Source organism: Pseudophryne corroboree, chromosome 10 (assembly GCF_028390025.1).
Source record: "Pseudophryne corroboree isolate aPseCor3 chromosome 10, aPseCor3.hap2, whole genome shotgun sequence".
Classification (NCBI taxonomy): domain Eukaryota; kingdom Metazoa; phylum Chordata; class Amphibia; order Anura; family Myobatrachidae; genus Pseudophryne; species Pseudophryne corroboree.
The window spans coordinates 312261451-312281258 of record NC_086453.1 but is presented as its reverse complement, the minus strand read 5'-3'; the positions used below and the strand labels follow the sequence as shown (position 1 = coordinate 312281258).

The following is a 19808-nucleotide window of genomic DNA, read 5'->3' as shown; positions in this document are numbered from 1 at the left end:
ATTACGTGATAATGTCAGCACATTACAAAAATCAGTTGACGACATGAGACGGCCGGCAAACCAGTTAGTACCTGCCCAGGCGTCTCAGACACCGTCAGGGGCTGTAAAACGCCCTTTACCTCAGTCGGTCGACACAGACCCAGACACAGACACTGAATCTAGTGTCGACGGTGATGAAACAAACGTATTTTCAAGTAGGGCCACACGTTATATGATCACGGCAATGAAGGAGGCTTTGCATATCTCTGATACTGCAAGTACCACAAAAAGGGGTATTATGTGGGGGGTGAAAAAACTACCTGTAGTTTTTCCTGAATCAGAGGAATTAAATGATGTATGTGATGAAGCGTGGGTTAACCCAGATAGAAAAGTGCTAATTTCAAAAAAGTTATTAGCATTATACCCTTTCCCGCCAGAGGTTAGGGCGCGCTGGGAAACACCCCCTAGGGTGGATAAGGCGCTCACACGCTTATCAAAACAAGTGGCGTTACCGTCTCCTGATACGGCCGCCCTCAGGGATCCAGCTGATAGGAGACTGGAAACTACCCTAAAAAGTATATACACACATACTGGTGTTATACTGCGACCAGCCATCGCCTCAGCCTGGATGTGCAGTGCTGGGGTCGTCTGGTTGGATTCCCTGACTGAAAATATTGATACCCTGGATAGGGACAGTATTTTATTGACTATAGAGCAAGTAAAGGATGCTTTCCTTTATATGCGAGATGCTCAGAGAGATATTTGCACTCTGGCATCGAGAGTAAATGCGATGTCCATATCTGCCAGAAGGAGTTTATGGACGCGACAGTGGTCAGGTGATGCGGATTCCAAACGACATATGGAAGTATTGCCGTATAAAGGGGAGGAATTATTTGGCGTCGGTCTATCGGATCTGGTGGCCACGGCAACTGCCGGAAAATCCACCTTTTTACCTCAGACCCCCTCCCAACAGAAAAAGACACCGTCTTTTCAGCCGCAGTCCTTTCGGTCCTATAAGAACAAGCGGACAAAAGGACAGTCATATCTGCCTCGGGGCAGAGGAAGGGGTAAGAGAGGGCAGCAAGCAGCCCCTGCCCAGGAACAGAAGCCCTTTCAGGGTTCTGCAAAGCCCTCAGCATGACGCTGGGGCCTTACAAGCGGACTCAGGAGCGGTGGGGGGTCGACTCAAGAATTTCAGCGCACAGTGGGCTTGCTCACAGGTGGACCCCTGGATCCTGCAGGTAGTATCTCAGGGTTACAGGTTGGAATTCGAGAAGTCTCCCCCTCGCAGGTTCCTAAAGTCTGCTTTGCCAACGTCTCCCTCAGACAGGGTGACGGTATTGGAAGCCATTCACAAGCTGTTTTCTCAGCAGGTGATAGTCAAGGTACCCCTCCTACAACAGGGAAAGGGGTATTACTCCACGCTATTTGTGGTACCGAAGCCGGACGGCTCGGTAAGACCTATTCTAAATCTGAAATCTTTGAACCTGTACATACAAAAATTCAAGTTCAAGATGGAGTCACTCAGAGCAGTGATAGCGAATCTGGAAGAAGGGGACTTTATGGTGTCCCTGGACATAAAGGATGCTTACCTGCATGTCCCAATTTGCCCTTCACATCAAGGGTACCTCAGGTTCGTGGTGCAAAACTGTCATTATCAGTTTCAGACGCTGTCGTTTGGATTGTCCACGGCACCCCGGGTCTTTACCAAGGTAATGGCCGAAATGATGATTCTTCTGCGAAGAAGAGGCGTATTAATTATCCCTTACTTGGACGATCTCCTGATAAGGGCAAGGTCCAGAGAACAGCTGGAGGACGGAGTAGCACTAACCCGACTAGTGCTGCAACAACACGGGTGGATTCTGAATTTTCCAAAATCTCAGTTGACCCCGACGACACGTCTGCTGTTCCTGGGAATGATTCTGGACACGGTTCAGAAAAAGGTGTTTCTTCCGGAGGAGAAAGCCAGGGAGTTATCCGAACTTGTCAGGAACCTCCTAAAACCAGGGAAAGTGTCTGTGCATCAATGCACAAGAGTCCTGGGAAAGATGGTGGCTTCTTACGAAGCGATTCCATTCGGCAGATTCCACGCACGAACTTTTCAGTTGGATCTGCTGGACAAATGGTCCGGATCACATCTGCAGATGCATCAGCGGATAACCTTATCGCCACGGACAAGGGTGTCTCTTCTGTGGTGGTTGCAGAGTGCTCATCTGTTAGAGGGCCGCAGATTCGGCATACAGGACTGGGTCCTGGTGACCACGGATGCCAGTCTGAGAGGCTGGGGAGCGGTCACACAGGGAAGAAACTTCCAGGGAGTATGGTCAAGCCTGGAGATGTGTCTTCACATAAATATACTGGAGCTAAGAGCGATTTACAATGCTCTAAGTCTGGCAAAACCCCTGCTTCAGGGTCAGCCGGTGTTGATCCAGTCGGACAACATCACGGCAGTCGCCCACGTAAACAGACAGGGCGGCACAAGAAGTAGGACAGCAATGGCAGAAGCTGCAAGGATTCTTCGCTGGGCGGAAGATCATGTGATAGCACTGTCAGCAGTATTCATTCCGGGAGTGGACAACTGGGAAGCAGACTTCCTCAGCAGACACGATCTACACCCGGGAGAGTGGGGACTTCATCCAGAAGTCTTCCACATGATTGTGAACCGTTGGGAAAAACCAATGGTGGATATGATGGCGTCCCGCCTCAACAAAAAACTGGACAGGTATTGCGCCAGGTCAAGAGACCCTCAGGCAATAGCTGTGGACGCTCTGGTAACACCGTGGGTGTTCCAGTCAGTGTATGTGTTCCCTCCTCTGCCTCTCATACCAAAAGTACTGAGAATTATACGGCAAAAGGGAGTAAGAACGATACTAGTGGCTCCGGATTGGCCAAGAAGAACTTGGTACCCGGAACTTCAAGAGATGCTCAAGGAGGATCCGTGGCCTCTACCTCTAAGACGGGACCTGCTTCAGCAGGGACCGTGTCTATTCCAAGACTTACCGCGGCTGCGTTTGACGGCATGGCGGTTGAACGCCGAATTCTAAGGGAAAAAGGCATTCCGGAAGAGGTCATTCCTACACTGGTAAAAGCCAGGAAGGAGGTGACTGCACAACATTATCACCGCATTTGGAGAAAATATGTTGCGTGGTGTGAGGCCAGGAAGGCCCCCACGGAGGAATTTCAACTGGGTCGATTCCTACATTTCCTGCAAACAGGATTGTCTATGGGCCTCAAATTGGGGTCCATTAAGGTTCAAATTTCGGCCCTGTCGATTTTCTTCCAGAAAGAATTGGCTTCAGTTCCTGAAGTCCAGACTTTTGTAAAAGGAGTACTACATATACAGCCCCCGGTTGTGCCCCCAGTGGCACCGTGGGATCTTAATGTAGTCTTGGATTTTCTCAAATCCCATTGGTTTGAGCCGCTCAAATCGGTGGAGTTGAAGTATCTTACATGGAAAGTAACCATGCTACTGGCCCTGGCTTCAGCCAGGAGAGTATCAGAATTGGCGGCTTTATCATATAAGAGCCCATATCTGATTTTCCATACGGACAGGGCAGAACTGCGGACGCGTCCTCATTTTCTGCCTAAGGTGGTGTCAGCGTTTCACCTGAACCAGCCTATGGTGGTGCCTGCGGCTACTAACGATTTGGAGGATTCCAAGTTGTTGGACGTGGTCCGGGCATTGAAAATATATATTTCAAGAACGGCGGGAGTCAGAAAGTCTGACTCACTGTTTATATTGTATGCACCCAACAAGATGGGTGCTCCTGCTTCTAAGCAGACGATTGCTCGTTGGATTTGTAGCACAATTCAACTTGCACATTCTGTGGCAGGCTTGCCACAACCTAAATCTGTCAAGGCCCATTCCACAAGGAAAGTGGGCTCATCCTGGGCGGCTGCCCGGGGGGTCTCGGCATTACAACTCTGCCGAGCTGCTACTTGGTCAGGGGCAAACACGTTTGCAAAATTCTACAAATTTGATACCCTGGCTGAGGAGGACCTTGAGTTCTCTCATTCGGTGCTGCAGAGTCATCCGCACTCTCCCGCCCGTTTGGGAGCTTTGGTATAATCCCCATGGTCCTGACGGAGTCCCCAGCATCCACTTAGGACGTTAGAGAAAATAAGAATTTACTTACCGATAATTCTATTTCTCGTAGTCCGTAGTGGATGCTGGGCGCCCATCCCAAGTGCGGATTGTCTGCAATACTTGTACATAGTTATTGTTACAAACAAATTCGGGTTGTTATTGTTGTGAGCCGTCTGTTCAGAGGCTCCTACGTTTGTCATACTGTTAACTGGGTTCAGATCACAAGTTATACGGTGTGATTGGTGTGGCTGGTATGAGTCTTACCCGGGATTCAATATCCTTCCTTATTGTGTACGCTCGTCCGGGCACAGTATCCTAACTGAGGCTTGGAGGAGGGTCATAGGGGGAGGAGCCAGTACACACCACCTAATCCTAAAGCTTTATTTTTGTGCCCTGTCTCCTGCGGAGCCGCTATTCCCCATGGTCCTGACGGAGTCCCCAGCATCCACTACGGACTACGAGAAATAGAATTATCGGTAAGTAAATTCTTATTTTTATGTATCCATTTATTTTTGTGCGCCACTCAAGACCAATCCCATTCCCCCTTTTTTGCAAATTTGTAACAGGTTGTGACTGCCCATCTGCTGCATTATAACTAGCTGCTCTATGCTTCTGTATAATCTTGGTGATTAGTGACCTGTGCCTCAGGGCCACAGGAGTATTTATCACTATTACCTTTTGTTCGTAGATGGCAAGTATACTGTAGATGATGCTTTGTAGTGTTTGTGGCTCCAGAAGATCCGTTCTGCAGAGTCCGATTGTGAGGAGCGATCCAAGAGCCCCAATATCCGGCCAGGCTGCCTGTAGTAGGGAGGACAATCACTGGATCAGCGGGGGAAACTTTGGGATTTGGCCAAAAACGCTGTGTTTTGAGTTCCAGGATTGGCGCCTCAAATCCCGGTATTACAGTGTGCATGTGCAGAAATGTTTTCACGGAGTACTTGGCTCAGAAGCTGCCCTGGCAGGCTGTGCAGCTGCGCGTGGTGTCAGAGATCACACTGTGCAGTGCCACCCCATCCCACCCATTAAACAGCTGCGATCGCCCCTTAACAGGAGCGATCTCGTCTGTCTGCCAAGTCAGTGCTGCGGCCGCACTGAGGCAATGGCGCCTGCGACTGGAGTGGGATTGTCGCAGCGCTCCATGCCGTGCTGAGTGGTCTGTCAGATTACTGAACGCAGGCTGTGTGCTGCTGCAGACGTGCTGTCCAACTGGAGTGGGCTCTGGAGTTGATTGATTTATTTTTTGTGTGTGGGTGGCTGGGGAGGTCCATAAGTTTTATTTCTCTAACGTCCTAAGTGGATGCTGGGGACTCCGTCAGGACCATGGGAATAGCGGCTCCGCAGGAGACAGGGCACAAAAAGTAAAAGCTTTTGGACCTAGGTGGTGTGCACTGGCTCCTCCCCCTATGACCCTCCTCCAAGCCTCTGTTAGATCTTTGTGCCCGGCCGAGAAGGGTGCAATCTAGGTGGCTCTCCTGAGCTGCTTAGAAGTAAAAGTATACTTAGGTTTTTTTTATTTTCAGTGAGTCCTGCTGGCAACAGGCTCACTGCAGCGTGGGACTAAGGGGAGAAGAAGTGAACTCACCTGCGTGCATAGTGGATTGGGCTTCTTGGCTACTGGACATTAGCTCCAGAGGGACGATCACAGGCCCAGCCATGGATGGGTCCCGGAGCCGCGCCGCCGGCCCCCTTACAGATGCTGAAGCAAGAAGAGGTCCATAAATCGGCGGCAGAAGACTTTCCTGTCTTCATAAGGTAGCGCACAGCACTGCAGCTGTGCGCCATTGCTCTCAGCACACTTCGGTCACTGAGGGTGCAGGGCGCTGGGGGGGGGGGGCTCCCTTGGAAGCAATGAATTTACCTTATTTGGCAAAAAAATACATCACATATAGCTCCTGGGCTATATGGATGTATTTAACCCCTGCCAGTTTTCCAGAAAAAAGCGGGAGAAGAGCCCGCCGTGAAGGGGGCGGGGCCTATCTCCTCAGCACACAGCGCCATTTTTCCCACACAGCTCCGCTGGTAGGAAGGCTCCCAGAATCTCCCCTGCATCCTGCACTACAGAAACAGGGTAAAAAAGAGAGGGGGGCACTTATTTGGCAAAATAACAGATATAAGCAGCTATAAGGGATAGACACTTATTGTAAGGTTGTCCCTATACATATATAGCGCTCTGGTGTGTGCTGGCAAAACTCTCCCTCTGTCTCCCCAAGGGGCTAAGTGGGGTCCTGTCCTCTATCAGAGCATTCCCTGTGTGTGTGCTGGGTGTCGGTACGTGTGTGTCGACATGTATGAGGAGGAAAATGATGTGGAGGCGGAGCAATTGCCTATAATGGTGATGTCACCCCCTAGGGAGTCGACACCTGAATGGATGGCCGTAATTAAGGAATTACGTGACAGTGTCGGCACGTTACAGAAAACTGTTGAAGACATGAGACAGCCGGCAGCTCAGTTAGTGCCTGTCCAGGCGTCTCAAACACCGTCAGATGCTATAAAACGCCCGTTACCTCAGTGGGTCGACACGGACCCAGACACAGACACTGACTCCAGTGTCGACGGTGAAGAAACAAACGTATTTTCCAGTAGGGCCACACGTTACATGATCACGGCAATGAAGGAGGTTTTGCACATCTCTGATACTGCAAGTACCACGAAAAGGGGTATTATGTGGGGTGTGAAAAAACTACCCGTAGTTTTTTTTGAATCGGATGAATTGAATGAAGTGTGTGATGAAGCGTGGGTTACCCCTGACAAAAAACTGCTAATTTCTAAAAAATTATTGGCACTATATCCCTTCCCACCAGAGGTTAGGGCTCGTTGGAAAACACCCCCTAGGGTAGATAAGGCGCTCACACGCTTATCAAAACAAGTGGCGTTACAGTCTCCAGAAACGGCCGCCCTTAAGGAGCCAGCAGATAGGAGGCTGGAAAATATCCTTAAAAGTATATACACACATACTGGTGTTATACTGCGACCAGCAATCGCCTCAGCCTGGATGTGCAGTGCTGGGGTGGCGTGGTCGGACTCCCTGACTGAGAATATTGATACCCTGGATAGGGACAGTATTTTATTGACTATTGAGCAATTAAAAGATGCATTTTTATATATGCGAGATGCACAGAGAGATATTTGCACTCTGGCATCAAGAGTAAGTGCGCTGTCCATTTCTGCCAGAAGAGGGTTATGGACGCGACAGTGGTCAGGTGATGCGGATTCAAAACGGCACATGGAGGTATTGCCGTATAAAGGGGAGGAGTTATTTGGGGTCGGTCTATCAGACCTGGTAACCACGGCAACGGCTGGGAAATCCACATTTTTACCTCAAGTCACCTCTCAACAGAAAAAGACACCGTCTTTTCAGCATCAGTCCTTTCGTTCCCATAAAGGCAAGCGGACAAAAGGACAGTCATATCTGCCCCGGGGTAGAGGAAGGGGAAAAAGACTGCAGCAGACAGCTTCTTCCCAAGAACAGAAGCCCGCTTCTGCCAAGTCCTCAGCATGACGCTGGGTCCTTACAAGCAGACTCGGGTACGGTGGGAGGTCGTCTCAGAAATTTCAGCGCGCAGTGGGCTCACTCGCAAGTGGACCCCTGGATCCTGCAAGTAGTATCTCAGGGGTACAAATTGGAATTCGAGACGTCTCCCCCTCGCCGGTTCCTGAAGTCTGCTTTACCAATAGCTCCCTCCGACAGGGAGGCAGTATTGGGAGCCATTCACAAGCTGTACTCCCAACAGGTGATAATAAAAGTACCCCTCCTACAACAAGGGAAGGGATATTACTCCACACTGTTTGTGGTACCGAAACCAGACGGTTCGGTGAGACCGATTTTAAATCTAAAATCTTTGAACACTTATATCAAAAGGTTCAAATTCAAGATGGAATCACTCAGAGCAGTGATAGCGAACCTGGAAGAAGGGGACTATATGGTGTCTCTGGACATCAAGGATGCCTATCTCCATGTCCCGATTTGCCCTTCTCACCAAGGGTATCTCAGGTTCGTAATACAGAACTGTCATTATCAGTTTCAGACGCTGCCGTTTGGATTGTCCACGGCACCCCGGGTCTTTACCAAGGTAATGGCCGAAATGATGATTCTTCTTCGAAGAAAAGGCGTATTAATTATCCCTTACTTGGACGATCTCCTAATAAGGGCAAGGTCCAGAGAACAGTTAGAAGTCGGAGTAGCACTATCTCAAGAAGTACTACAACAGCACGGGTGGATTTTAAATATTCCAAAATCGCAGCTGATTCCGACGACACGTCTGCTGTTCCTAGGGATGATTCTGGACACAGTCCAGAAAAAGGTGTTTCTCCCGGAGGAGAAAGCCAGGGAGTTATCCGAGCTAGTCAGGAACCTCCTAAAACCAGGAAAGGTGTCAGTGCATCAATGCACAAGGGTCCTGGGAAAAATGGTGGCTTCTTACGAAGCGATTCCATTCGGCAGATTCCACGCAAGAATTTTTCAGTGGGATCTGCTGGACAAATGGTCCGGATCGCATCTTCAGATGCATCAGAAAATAACCCTGTCTCCAAGGACAAGGGTATCTCTTCTGTGGTGCAAAGTGCTCATCTCCTAGAGGGCCGCAGATTCGGCATTCAGGACTGGATCCTGGTGACCACGGATGCCAGCCTGAGAGGCTGGGGAGCAGTCACACAAGGAAGAAACTTCCAGGGAGTGTGGTCAAGCCTGGAGACTTCACTTCACATAAATATACTGGAACTAAAGGCAATTTACAATGCTCTAAGCCTAGCAAAGCCTCTTCAGGGTCAGCCGGTGTTGATCCAGTCGGACAACATCACAGCAGTCGCCCACATAAACAGGCAGGGCGGCACAAGAAGCAGGAGGGCAATGACAGAAGCTGTAAGGATTCTGCAATGGGCGGAAAATCATGTGATAGCACTTTCAGCAGTGTTCATTCCGGGAGTGGACAACTGGGAAGCAGACTTCCTCAGCAGACACGACCTACACCCGGGAGAGTGGGGACTTCATCTGGAAGTCTTCCTCATGATTGTGAACCGTTGGGAAAAACCAAAGGTGGACATGATGGCGTCACGCCTCAACAAAAAACTAGACCGGTATTGCGCCAGGTCAAGAGACCCGCAGGCAATAGCTGTGGACGCTCTGGTAACACCTTGGGTGTTCCAGTCGGTGTATGTGTTCCCTCCTCTGCCTCTCTTACCCAAGGTACTGAGATTGATAAGACTGAGAGGAGTAAGAACTATACTAGTGGCTCCGGATTGGCCAAGAAGAACTTGGTACCCGGAACTTCAAGAGATGCTCACAGAGGACCCGTGGCCTCTGCCGCTAAGAAGGGACCTGCTTCAGCAGGGTCCCTGTCTGTTCCAAGACTTACCGCGGCTGCGTTTGACGGCATGGCGGTTGAACGCCGGATTCTGAAGGAAAAAGGCATTCCAGATGAAGTTATTCCTACCTGATTAAAGCTAGGAAGGATGTAACCGCACAGCATTATCACCGTATTTGGCGAAAATATGTTGCGTGGTGCGAGACCAAGAAGGCCCCGACAGAGGAATTTCAACTAGGTCGTTTCCTACATTTCCTGCAAACAGGACTGTCCATGGGCCTAAAGTTAGGGTCCATTAAGGTTCAAATTTCGGCCTTGTCGATTTTCTTTCAGAGAGAATTGGCTTCATTTCCTGAAGTTCAGACTTTTGTAAAAGGGGTACTGCATATACAGCCTCCCTTTGTGCCCCCAGTGGCACCTTGGGATCTCAATGTAGTTTTGGGATTCCTAAAATCACATTGGTTTGAGCCACTTGCCACGGTGGAATTAAAATATCTCACATGGAAAGTGGTAATGTTGTTGGCCCTGGCTTCTGCCAGGCGAGTATCTGAATTGGCGGCTTGATCCTATAAAAGCCCTTACCTGATATTTCATTCGGATAGGGCGGAATTGAGGACTCGTCCTCAATTTCTTCCTAAGGTGGTTTCAGCGTTTCACCTAAACCAACCTATTGTGGTGCCTGTGGCTACTAGGGACTTGGAGGACTCCTCCAAGTTGCTGGACGTAGTCAGGGCCCTGAAAATATGTTTCCAGGACGGCTGGAGTCAGGAAATCTGACTCGCTGTTTATCCTGTATGCACCCAACAAGCTGGGTGCTCCTGCTTCTAAGCAGACTATTGCTCGTTGGATTTGTAGTACAATTCAGCTTGCACATTCTGTGGCAGGCCTGCCACAGCCAAAATCTGTAAAAGCCCATTCCACAAGGAAAGTGGGCTCATCTTGGGCGGCTGCCCGAGGGGTCTCGGCTTTACAACTTTGCCGAGCAGCTACTTGGTCAGGGGCAAACACGTTTGCTAAATTCTACAAATTTGATACCCTGGCTGAGGAGGACCTGGAGTTCTCTCATTCGGTGCTGCAGAGTCATCCGCACTCTCCCGCCCGTTTGGGAGCTTTGGTATAATCCCCATGGTCCTGACGGAGTCCCCAGCATCCACTTAGGACGTTAGAGAAAATAAGATTTTACTCACCGATAAATCTATTTCTCGTAGTCCGTAGTGGATGCTGGGCGCCCATCCCAAGTGCGGATTGTCTGCAATACTTGTACATAGTTATTGTTAACAAAATCGGGTTATTGTTGTTGTGAGCCATCTTTTCAGAGGCTCCTCTGTTATCATGCTGTTAACTGGGTTCATATCACAAGTTGTACGGTGTGATTGGTGTGGCTGGTATGAGTCTTACCCGGGATTCAAAATCCTTCCTTATTGTGTACGCTCGTCCGGGCACAGTATCCTAACTGAGGCTTGGAGGAGGGTCATAGGGGGAGGAGCCAGTGCACACCACCTAGGTCCAAAAGCTTTTACTTTTTGTGCCCTGTCTCCTGCGGAGCCGCTATTCCCATGGTCCTGACGGAGTCCCCAGCATCCACTACGGACTACGAGAAATAGATTTATCGGTGAGTAAAATCTTATTTTTATTCTTGTCTGGAGGGGAAAAGGGGGTTGGGACATGATCAACTCGATCCCTGGACTGAGATTTTTTTATTTTCAGTCCCGAAACCTGGGATTTAAAAAAATGACTGGCTTGGCTTCTCTAGCTTGCGGTGAGTTTCAGTAGTTATCGAGAAGCAGCTGTCGCTGCAGCAGAGGAGGCGGGCTGCACTGTGCCATCCCTACACACTGCACGATGCAGTGGATGACTGCATGGTGTATCATTGTCTGGTGCATTTAAAATGCATGCCCTTGTTCATCTCATTGGGCATGGAGCACGCTTGACAGGATGCCCCAGGGAACGACCCATGAGAGCACGTGATTGCAGGTACACATAGTGATCTGTCCGTTATATAATTCGGAGCCACGCCAGAATATTATTTATATACGATTAATTGCCTAGTGTGTACTTGGATGAACGCCCCGAGATTGACAGCACCTTGTAACATGTTAATATCTAGACCAGTTGTTTCCAAACTTTTTTTATATCACGGCGCCCTAGATTATCAGAATTTGTTTCACGGCACCCCTAGGCCAAAAATGTCTTATTGAGAAATTTAGATCGCGTTTATATGTCATCCTTAGGGTCAGTTGTGTGGTGAGTGACGAGATTTGCTTCTGTTTGGCCACATGTTTTATGACTGGCAGCCACCAGCACTGGTTTTGCCTATTGACGATAAATAATTTGAATTGGTCCTGGATCACCAACCCAGGGCACCCCTGCAAGTGTCCCGAGGCACCCCAGGGAGCCACGGCACACAGTTTGGGAACCTCTGATCTAGACACTGCTGGAGCAGAGGTGGAGCATTGAGAGCCAGCTGCCAAGACAAAGCTGTGAGTAGAGAAGGTTGGGGACTAGGCTGAGTATTGAGAGCTGGCTGCTAACACAACGCAGATTGGATCGGGAGAGAGGTGGTGGCAGTGGCCGAGCACAAAGTGATTTCCAGACTCCGCCCTCTCAGGTTGGCTAAAGGAACCCACACAGTGCATGTTTTACAGGTCTCACAGAATCACAAGGGAAATGATTAGCTCCACCTGTGGATCTGACTACACCTGTGACCCTGCTGGGTGACTTGGAAAACGTTTGGACAGAGAGCAAGAACCATGATGTATTTGCTATGCAGCAGCCATACAAAACCTATTTTCTCTGACGTCCTAGTGGATGCTGGGAACTCCGTAAGGACCATGGGGAATAGCGGCTCCGCAGGAGACTGGGCACAAAAGTAAAAGCTTTAGGACTACCTGGTGTGCACTGGCTCCTCCCCCCATGACCCTCCTCCAAGCCTCAGTTAGATTTTTGTGCCCGAACGAGAAGGGTGCACACTAGGTGGCTCTCCTGAGCTGCTTAGTGAAAAAGTTTAAGTATAGGTTTTTTATTTTCAGTGAGTCCTGCTGGCAACAGGTTCACTGCACCGAGGGACTAAGGGGAGAAGAAGCGAACTCACCTGCGTGCAGAGTGGATTGGGCTTCTTAGGCTACTGGACATTAGCTCCAGAGGGACGATCACAGGCCCAGCCATGGATGGGTCCCAGAGCCGCGCCGCCGGCCCCCTTACAGAGCCAGAAGACAGAAGAGGTCCGGGAAATCGGCGGCAGAAGACGTCCTTTCTTCAATAAGGTAGCGCACAGCACCGCAGCTGTGCGCCATTGCTCTCAGCACACTTCACACTCCGGTCACTGAGGGTGCAGGGCGCTGGGGGGGGGGGGGGCGCCCTGAGATGCAATAAAAACACCTTAGATGGCGAAAAATACATCACATATAGCTCCTGGGCTATATGGATGCATTTAACCCCTGCCAGTTTTTCCTTAAAAAAGCGGGAGAAAGGCCGCCGAGAAGGAGGCGGAGCCTATCTCCTCGGCACACAAGCGCCATTTTCCCTCACAGCTCCGCTGGAAGGACGTCTCCCTGACTCTCCCCTGCAGTCCTGCACTACAGAAACAGGGTAAAACAAGAGAGGGGGGGCACTAATTTGGCAGATAAATCAATACAGCAGCTATATAAGGGAAAAACACTTATATAAGGTTATCCCTGTATATATATATATATATATAGCGCTCTGGTGTGTGCTGGCAAACTCTCCCTCTGTCTCCCCAAAGGGCTAGTGGGGTCCTGTCCTCTATCAGAGCATTCCCTGTGTGTGTGCTGTGTGTCGGTACGTTGTGTCGACATGTATGAGGAGGAAAATGGTATGGAGGCGGAGCAATTGCCTGTAATAGTGATGTCACCCCCTAGGGAGTCGACACCTGACTGGATGGTCTTATGGAAGGAATTACGTGATAGCGTCAGCACTTTACAAAAGACTGTTGACGACATGAGACAGCCGGCAAATCAGTTATTACCTGTACAGGCGTCTCAAACACCATCAGGGGCTCTAAAGCGCCCGTTACCTCAGATGGTCGACACGGACACTGACTCCAGTGTCGACGGTGAGGAAACAAACGTGTTTTCCAGTAGGGCCACACGTTACATGATCACGGCAATGAAGGAGGTTTTGAACATTTCTGATACTACAAGTACCACAAAAAAGGGTATTATGTGGGGTGTGAAAAAACTACCCGTAGTTTTTCCTGAATCAGATTAATTAAATGAGGTGTGATGAAGCGTGGGTTTCCCCCGATAAAAAACTGCTAATTTCTAAAAAATTATTGGCATTATACCCTTTCCCGCCAGAGGTTAGGGTGCGTTGGGAAACACCCCCTAGGGTAGATAAGGCGCTCACACGCTTATCAAAACAAGTGGCGTTACCGTCTCCTGATACGGCCGCCCTCAAGGAGCCAGCTGATAGGAAGCTGGAAAATATCCTTAAAAGTATATACACACATACTGGTGTTATACTGCGACTAGCAATCGCCTCAGCCTGGATGTGCAGTGCTGGGGTGGCTTGGTCGGATTCCCTGACTGAAAATATTGATACCCTGGACAGGGACAATATATTATTGACTATAGAGCATTTAAAGGATGCATTTCTATATATGCGAGATGCACAGAGGGATATTTGCACTCTGGCATCAAGAGTAAGTGCGCTGTCCATTTCTGCCAGAAAAGGGTTATGGACGCGGCAGTGGTCAGGTGATGCGGATTCCAAACGGCATATGGAAGTATTGCCGTATAAAGGGGAGGAGTTATTTGGGGTCGGTCTATCGGACCTGGTGGCCACGGCAACGGCTGGGAAATCCACCTTTTTACCCCAGGTCACCTCTCAGCAGAAAAAGACACCGTCTTTTCAGGCTCAGTCCTTTCGTCCCCATAAGGGCAAGCGGGCAAAAGGCCACTCATATCTGCCCCGGGGCAGAGGAAGGGGAAAAAGACTGCAGCAGGCAGCCTCTTCCCAGGAACAGAAGCCCTCCCCCGCTTCTGCCAAGTCCTCAGCATGACGCTGGGGCCTTACAAGCGGACTCAGGTACGGTGGGGGGTCGTCTCAAGAATTTCAGCGCGCAGTGGGCTCACTCGCAAGTGGACCCCTGGATCCTGCAGGTAGTATCTCAGGGGTACAAATTGGAATTCGAGACGTCTCCCCCTCGCCGGTTCCTGAAGTCTGCTTTACCAACGTCTCCCTCCGACAGGGAGGCGGTATTGGAAGCCATTCACAAGCTGTATTCCCAGCAGGTGATGATCAAGGTACTCCTCCTACAACAGGGAAAGGGGTATTATTCCACGCTGTTTGTGGTACCGCAGCCGGACGGCTCGGTGAGACCTATTTTAAATCTGAAATCCTTGAACACTTACATACAAAGGTTCAAATTCAAGATGGAGTCACTCAGAGCAGTGATAGCGAACCTGGAAGAAGGGGACTATATGGTGTCTCTGGACATCAAGGATGCTTACCTCCATGTCCCAATTTGCCCTTCTCACCAAGGGTACCTCAGGTTTGTGGTACAGAACTGTCACTATCCGTTTCAGACGCTGCCGTTTGGATTGTCCACGGCACCCCGGGTCTTTACCAAGGTAATGGCCGAAATGATGATTCTTCTTCGAAGAAAAGGCGTCTTAATTATCCCTTACTTGGACGATCTCCTGATAAGGGCAAGGTCCAGGGAACAGTTAGAGGTCGGAGTAGCACTATCTCAAGTAGTACTACGACAGCACGGGTGGATTCTAAATATTCCAAAATCGCAGCTGATTCCGACGACACGTCTGCTGTTCCTAGGGATGATTCTGGACACTGTCCAGAAAAAGGTTTCTCCCGGAGGAGAAAGCCAGGGAGTTATCCGAGCTAGTCAGGAACCTCCTAAAACCAGGCAAAGTGTCAGTGCATCAATGCACAAGGGTCCTGGGAAAAATGGTGGCTTCTTACGAAGCGATTCCATTCGGCAGATTCCACGCAAGAACTTTTCTGTGGGATCTGCTGGACAAATGGTCCGGATCGCATCTTCCGATGCATCAGCGGATAACCCTGTCTCCAAGGACAAGGGTGTCTCTCCTGTGGTGGTTGCAGAGTGCTCATCTTTTAGAGGGCCGCAGATTCGGCATTCAGGACTGGGTCCTGGTGACCACGGATGCCAGCCTGAGAGGCTGGGGAGCAGTCACACAGGGAAAAAATTTCCAGGGCTTGTGGTCAAGCATGGAAACGTCATTTCACATAAATATCCTGGAACTAAGGGCCATTTACAATGCCCTAAGTCAAGCAAGGCCTCTGCTTCAGGGTCAGCCGGTGTTGATCCAGTCGGACAACATTACGGCAGTCGCCCACGTAAACAGACAGGGCGGCACAAGAAGCAGGAGGGCAATGGCAGAAGTTGCAAGGATTCTTCGCTGGGCGGAAAATCATGTGATAGCACTGTCAGCAGTGTTCATTCCGGGAGTGGACAACTGGGAAGCAGACTTCCTCAGCAGACACGACCTCCACCCGGGGGAGTGGGGACTTCACCCAGAAGTCTTCCACATGATTGTGAACCGTTGGGAAAAACCAAAGGTGGACATGATGGCGTCCCGCCTCAACAAAAAACTAGACAGATATTGCGCCAGGTCAAGGGACCCTCAGGCATAAGCTGTGGACGCTCTGGTAACACCGTGGGTGTACCAGTCAGTGTATGTGTTCCCTCCTCTGCCTCTCATACCCAAGGTACTGAGAATCATAAGAAGGAGAGGAGTAAGGACTATACTCGTGGCTCCGGATTGGCCAAGAAGGACTTGTTACCCGGAACTTCAAGAGATGCTCACGGAGGACCCGTGGCCTCTACCTCTAAGAAAGGACCTGCTCCAGCAGGGACCCTGTCTGTTCCAAGACTTACCGCGGCTGCATTTGACGGCATGGCGGTTGAACGCCGGATCCTGAAGGAAAAAGGCATTCCGGATGAAGTCATCCCTACCCTGATCAAAGCCAGGAAGGATGTAACCGTGCAACATTATCACCGTATTTGGCGTAAATATGTTGCGTGGTGTGAGGCCAGGAAGGCCCCTACAGAGGAATTTCAACTGGGTCGTTTCCTGCATTTCCTGCAAACAGGACTGTCTATGGGCCTAAAATTAGGGTCCATTAAGGTTCAAATTTCGGCCCTGTCGATTTTCTTCCAGAAAGTTCCTGAAGTTCAGACGTTTGTCAAGGGGGTACTGCATATACAGCCTCCTTTTGTGCCTCCAGTGGCACCTTGGGATCTCAATGTAGTTTTGGGGTTCCTAAAATCACATTGGTGAACCACTCACCACTGTGGACTTAAAATATCTCACATGGAAAGTGGTAATGCGGTTAGCCCTGGCTTCAGCCAGGCGTGTCTCAGAATTGGCGGCTTTATCCTATAAAAGCCCTTACCTAATTTTTCATACGGACAGGGCAGAATTGAGGACTCGTCCTCAATTTCTCCCTAAGGTGGTTTCAGCGTTTCACTTGAACCAGCCTATTGTGGTACCTGCGGCTACTAGGGACTTGGAGGACTCCAAGTTGCTGGACGTAGTCAGGGCCCTGAAAATATGTTTCCAGGACGGCTGGAGTCAGAAAATCTGACTCGCTGTTTAAGCTGGGTGCTCCTGCTTCTAAGCAGACTATTGCTCGTTGGATTTGTAGTACAATTCAGCTTGCACATTCTGTGGCAGGCCTGCCACAGCCAAAATCTGTAAAAGCCCATTCCACAAGGAAAGTGGGCTCATCTTGGGCGGCTGCCCGAGGGGTCTCGGCTTTACAACTTTGCCGAGCAGCTACTTGGTCAGGGGCAAACACGTTTGCTAAATTCTACAAATTTGATACCCTGGCTGAGGAGGACCTGGAGTTCTCTCATTCGGTGCTGCAGAGTCATCCGCACTCTCCCGCCCGTTTAGGAGCTTTGGTATAATCCCCATGGTCCTTACGGAGTTCCCAGCATCCACTAGGACGTTAGAGAAAATAAGAATTTACTTACCGATAATTCTATTTCTCATAGTCCGTAGTGGATGCTGGGCGCCCATCCCGAGTGCGGATTGTCTGCAATACTTGTACATAGTTATTGTTACAAAAATCGGGTTATTATTGTTGTGAGCCATCTTTTCAGAGGCTCCTCTGTTATCATGCTGTTAACTGGGTTCAGATCACAGGTTGTACGGTGTGATTGGTGTGGCTGGTATGAGTCTTACCCGGGATTCAAAATCCTACCTTATTGTGTACGCTCGTCCGGGCACAGTATCCTAACTGAGGCTTGGAGGAGGGTCATGGGGGGAGGAGCCAGTGCACACCAGGTAGTCCTAAAGCTTTTACTTATGTGCCCAGTCTCCTGCGGAGCCGCTATTCCCCATGGTCCTTACGGAGTTCCCAGCATCCACTACGGACTATGAGAAATAGAATTATCGGTAAGTAAATTCTTATTTTCTTGTACATCAGAAGGTTATTTTCATTATTTCAGCCTGCGAGAGCCCTAACATTAACCATGTTTTATCTATGGTTCCCTGAGGTAGTGAGGTGTCTTTTCCTCTTTACATTGATGATATTGCATAAGGGTAGTAAGTATATAAAGGTTCCCCTTACCATCAGTACAGAGTTTCTTTAAAATAATTATTAAAATAATAAAATAAATTTACAATAAATGCATTATTTTTATATTTCAGATGAATAACTTCTATAGGTCAGAAACCCCTCATGGATCCAGCCCAGCAATGATGGCCCAGCCCAGTTTCTCGCCGTCAAATTATACACCTACCCAGAGTCGCTACAGTGGATCCGAGCATTCTCCCCCACACAGATACGATTCCTCTTCCAGCCACCGAAACAGAAGCCATGGCTCTCACCCTTACCAAAAGGAAAGTTACCACAGCAATAGAGACGCACACTACAGAGGAGGTCAGGAGGAGCACTATTATCATGACAATGAGGGTCAGAGTCCAAACCATAGAAGAGAACCTAGGTGGCATTCATCTCGCCACTGAACTCCCATGTCAAGTCTCCTTTTTATGGGCTGTCTGTCCAGAAGTCCCTCTTTGTTTTACTTACACACTATCTGATCAGTCCTTTCCTTGAGCGGTTAGATGTCTTCTAAAAGACCAGAGAATCAGCCTGCAGCAGTATATTGTAATATTATGGGCAGATGGATATATTGTCACATTTTATAATCTGGCACGCAGTGTGGGGGTTTTTAAACATATTTTTTTTTTTTAACTTTTTATTTTTTTATAGAAAACATAATAACTGTAAAGTGAGGTATATACGCTGTTTCAGAAGAACAAAGTCTAATTTTCAGGCACATAGAAAAAAAAATATCAAAGCAAATCTACAACTACACGCATTGACGGCAGGCTTTATGTGAGCTGAAAGGTCCTCATTCTCTATTGGTATCGCCATGTCTTAGTGGATAGGTGTGCTGAATATAGGCTGTATCCACACATTTTATCTCCTTAAACCACTTACGATGGGACAGAACTAACTGAAACATTGGCCTCCGTTGGTTGAATAGTTCCTGAAACGGTCATTCCTTTATAGTGGCGTCACACTGTGTACTTATTTGGGAGTATCTTTTAAAAGAAATGTGTTTTGTTCCCCACTTGATTTTGGAATGGAGGAAGTTCTAAAATGAAGAACTAAAAAAAAAAAAAAATTCTGGAAGTGTTAAAATCTACAAAATGTTACTGTTTGACATTTTGCTAAAACAATTGGATTTATCGTTTATAAAATGTTTTGATACCTGTCATTCCAAGTGGGTCAGTCTTATGAGCGAGCATGGTCAGTATTTCAAAGTGTCCTGTATGTAACACAGATTCGGGAGCTCTAACAAAATCCTGCGTTGTGCAATGCTGTGTGAAGGTATTGTAGAATGTTGTAGCGTTTGTGGTTTTTACAATGCATTAAAAAACTTGATTTAATTTGCGATTTTGTTAAAAAAAAAAATGTAACTCTGTTTAGGACTTGTCTATAACAGCTGAAGGTATAATATTTTAAAAATGCATTTTATCATTGTGCAAAACATGGTGGATTGGTCTTTTAAAAATCAGAATAAATCCATGTGTATTGTTTATCTCGTCTCAAATTCATTGGTTTACTGTATATGTATGCGTTGTATATTTATATGTGGGTGCCTGATTTTCTAGGATCAGCCTCTACTGTAGATGGTGCTTGAATAGGGGCGAGTTGTGGCTTTTATACAACACACAGTTCAGCACAAGCAACGCTCGCACTGTGCTACCCCACATCTACCGTGTACCTGATTATTCCACTCAGAGCCCTGTTTATGCTGGTGCACACTTGTGATCCGTATGATGCTGTGCACCAGGGTCACTACATTCAGTGGTCATCTTCATTCCTACATTTAAGGGCTATGACTGTTGTTTTCAGTCTTCCCTTTGCTAGTGAATAGGCAAATATAATATGGGTGTTTTGTGCTGCCTGCCATGGTGTTG

At 48.6% G+C, this 19808-nt stretch overlaps 1 protein-coding gene across 1 annotated transcript in view; it reads left to right on the top strand.

Annotated features, from left to right (window-relative positions):
* RBM7 (RNA binding motif protein 7) overlaps window positions 1-19424 on the top strand; it is a 52035-nt gene extending 32611 nt beyond the window's left edge. Inside the window, exon 5 of the mRNA XM_063943471.1 lies at window positions 18027-19424. Coding sequence (XP_063799541.1) covers window positions 18027-18344 — 318 coding nt within the window. The 3' untranslated portion in view covers window positions 18345-19424. The remainder of the gene's footprint in view (window positions 1-18026) is intronic.
* The last annotated feature ends 384 nt before the right edge of the window (window positions 19425-19808 follow it).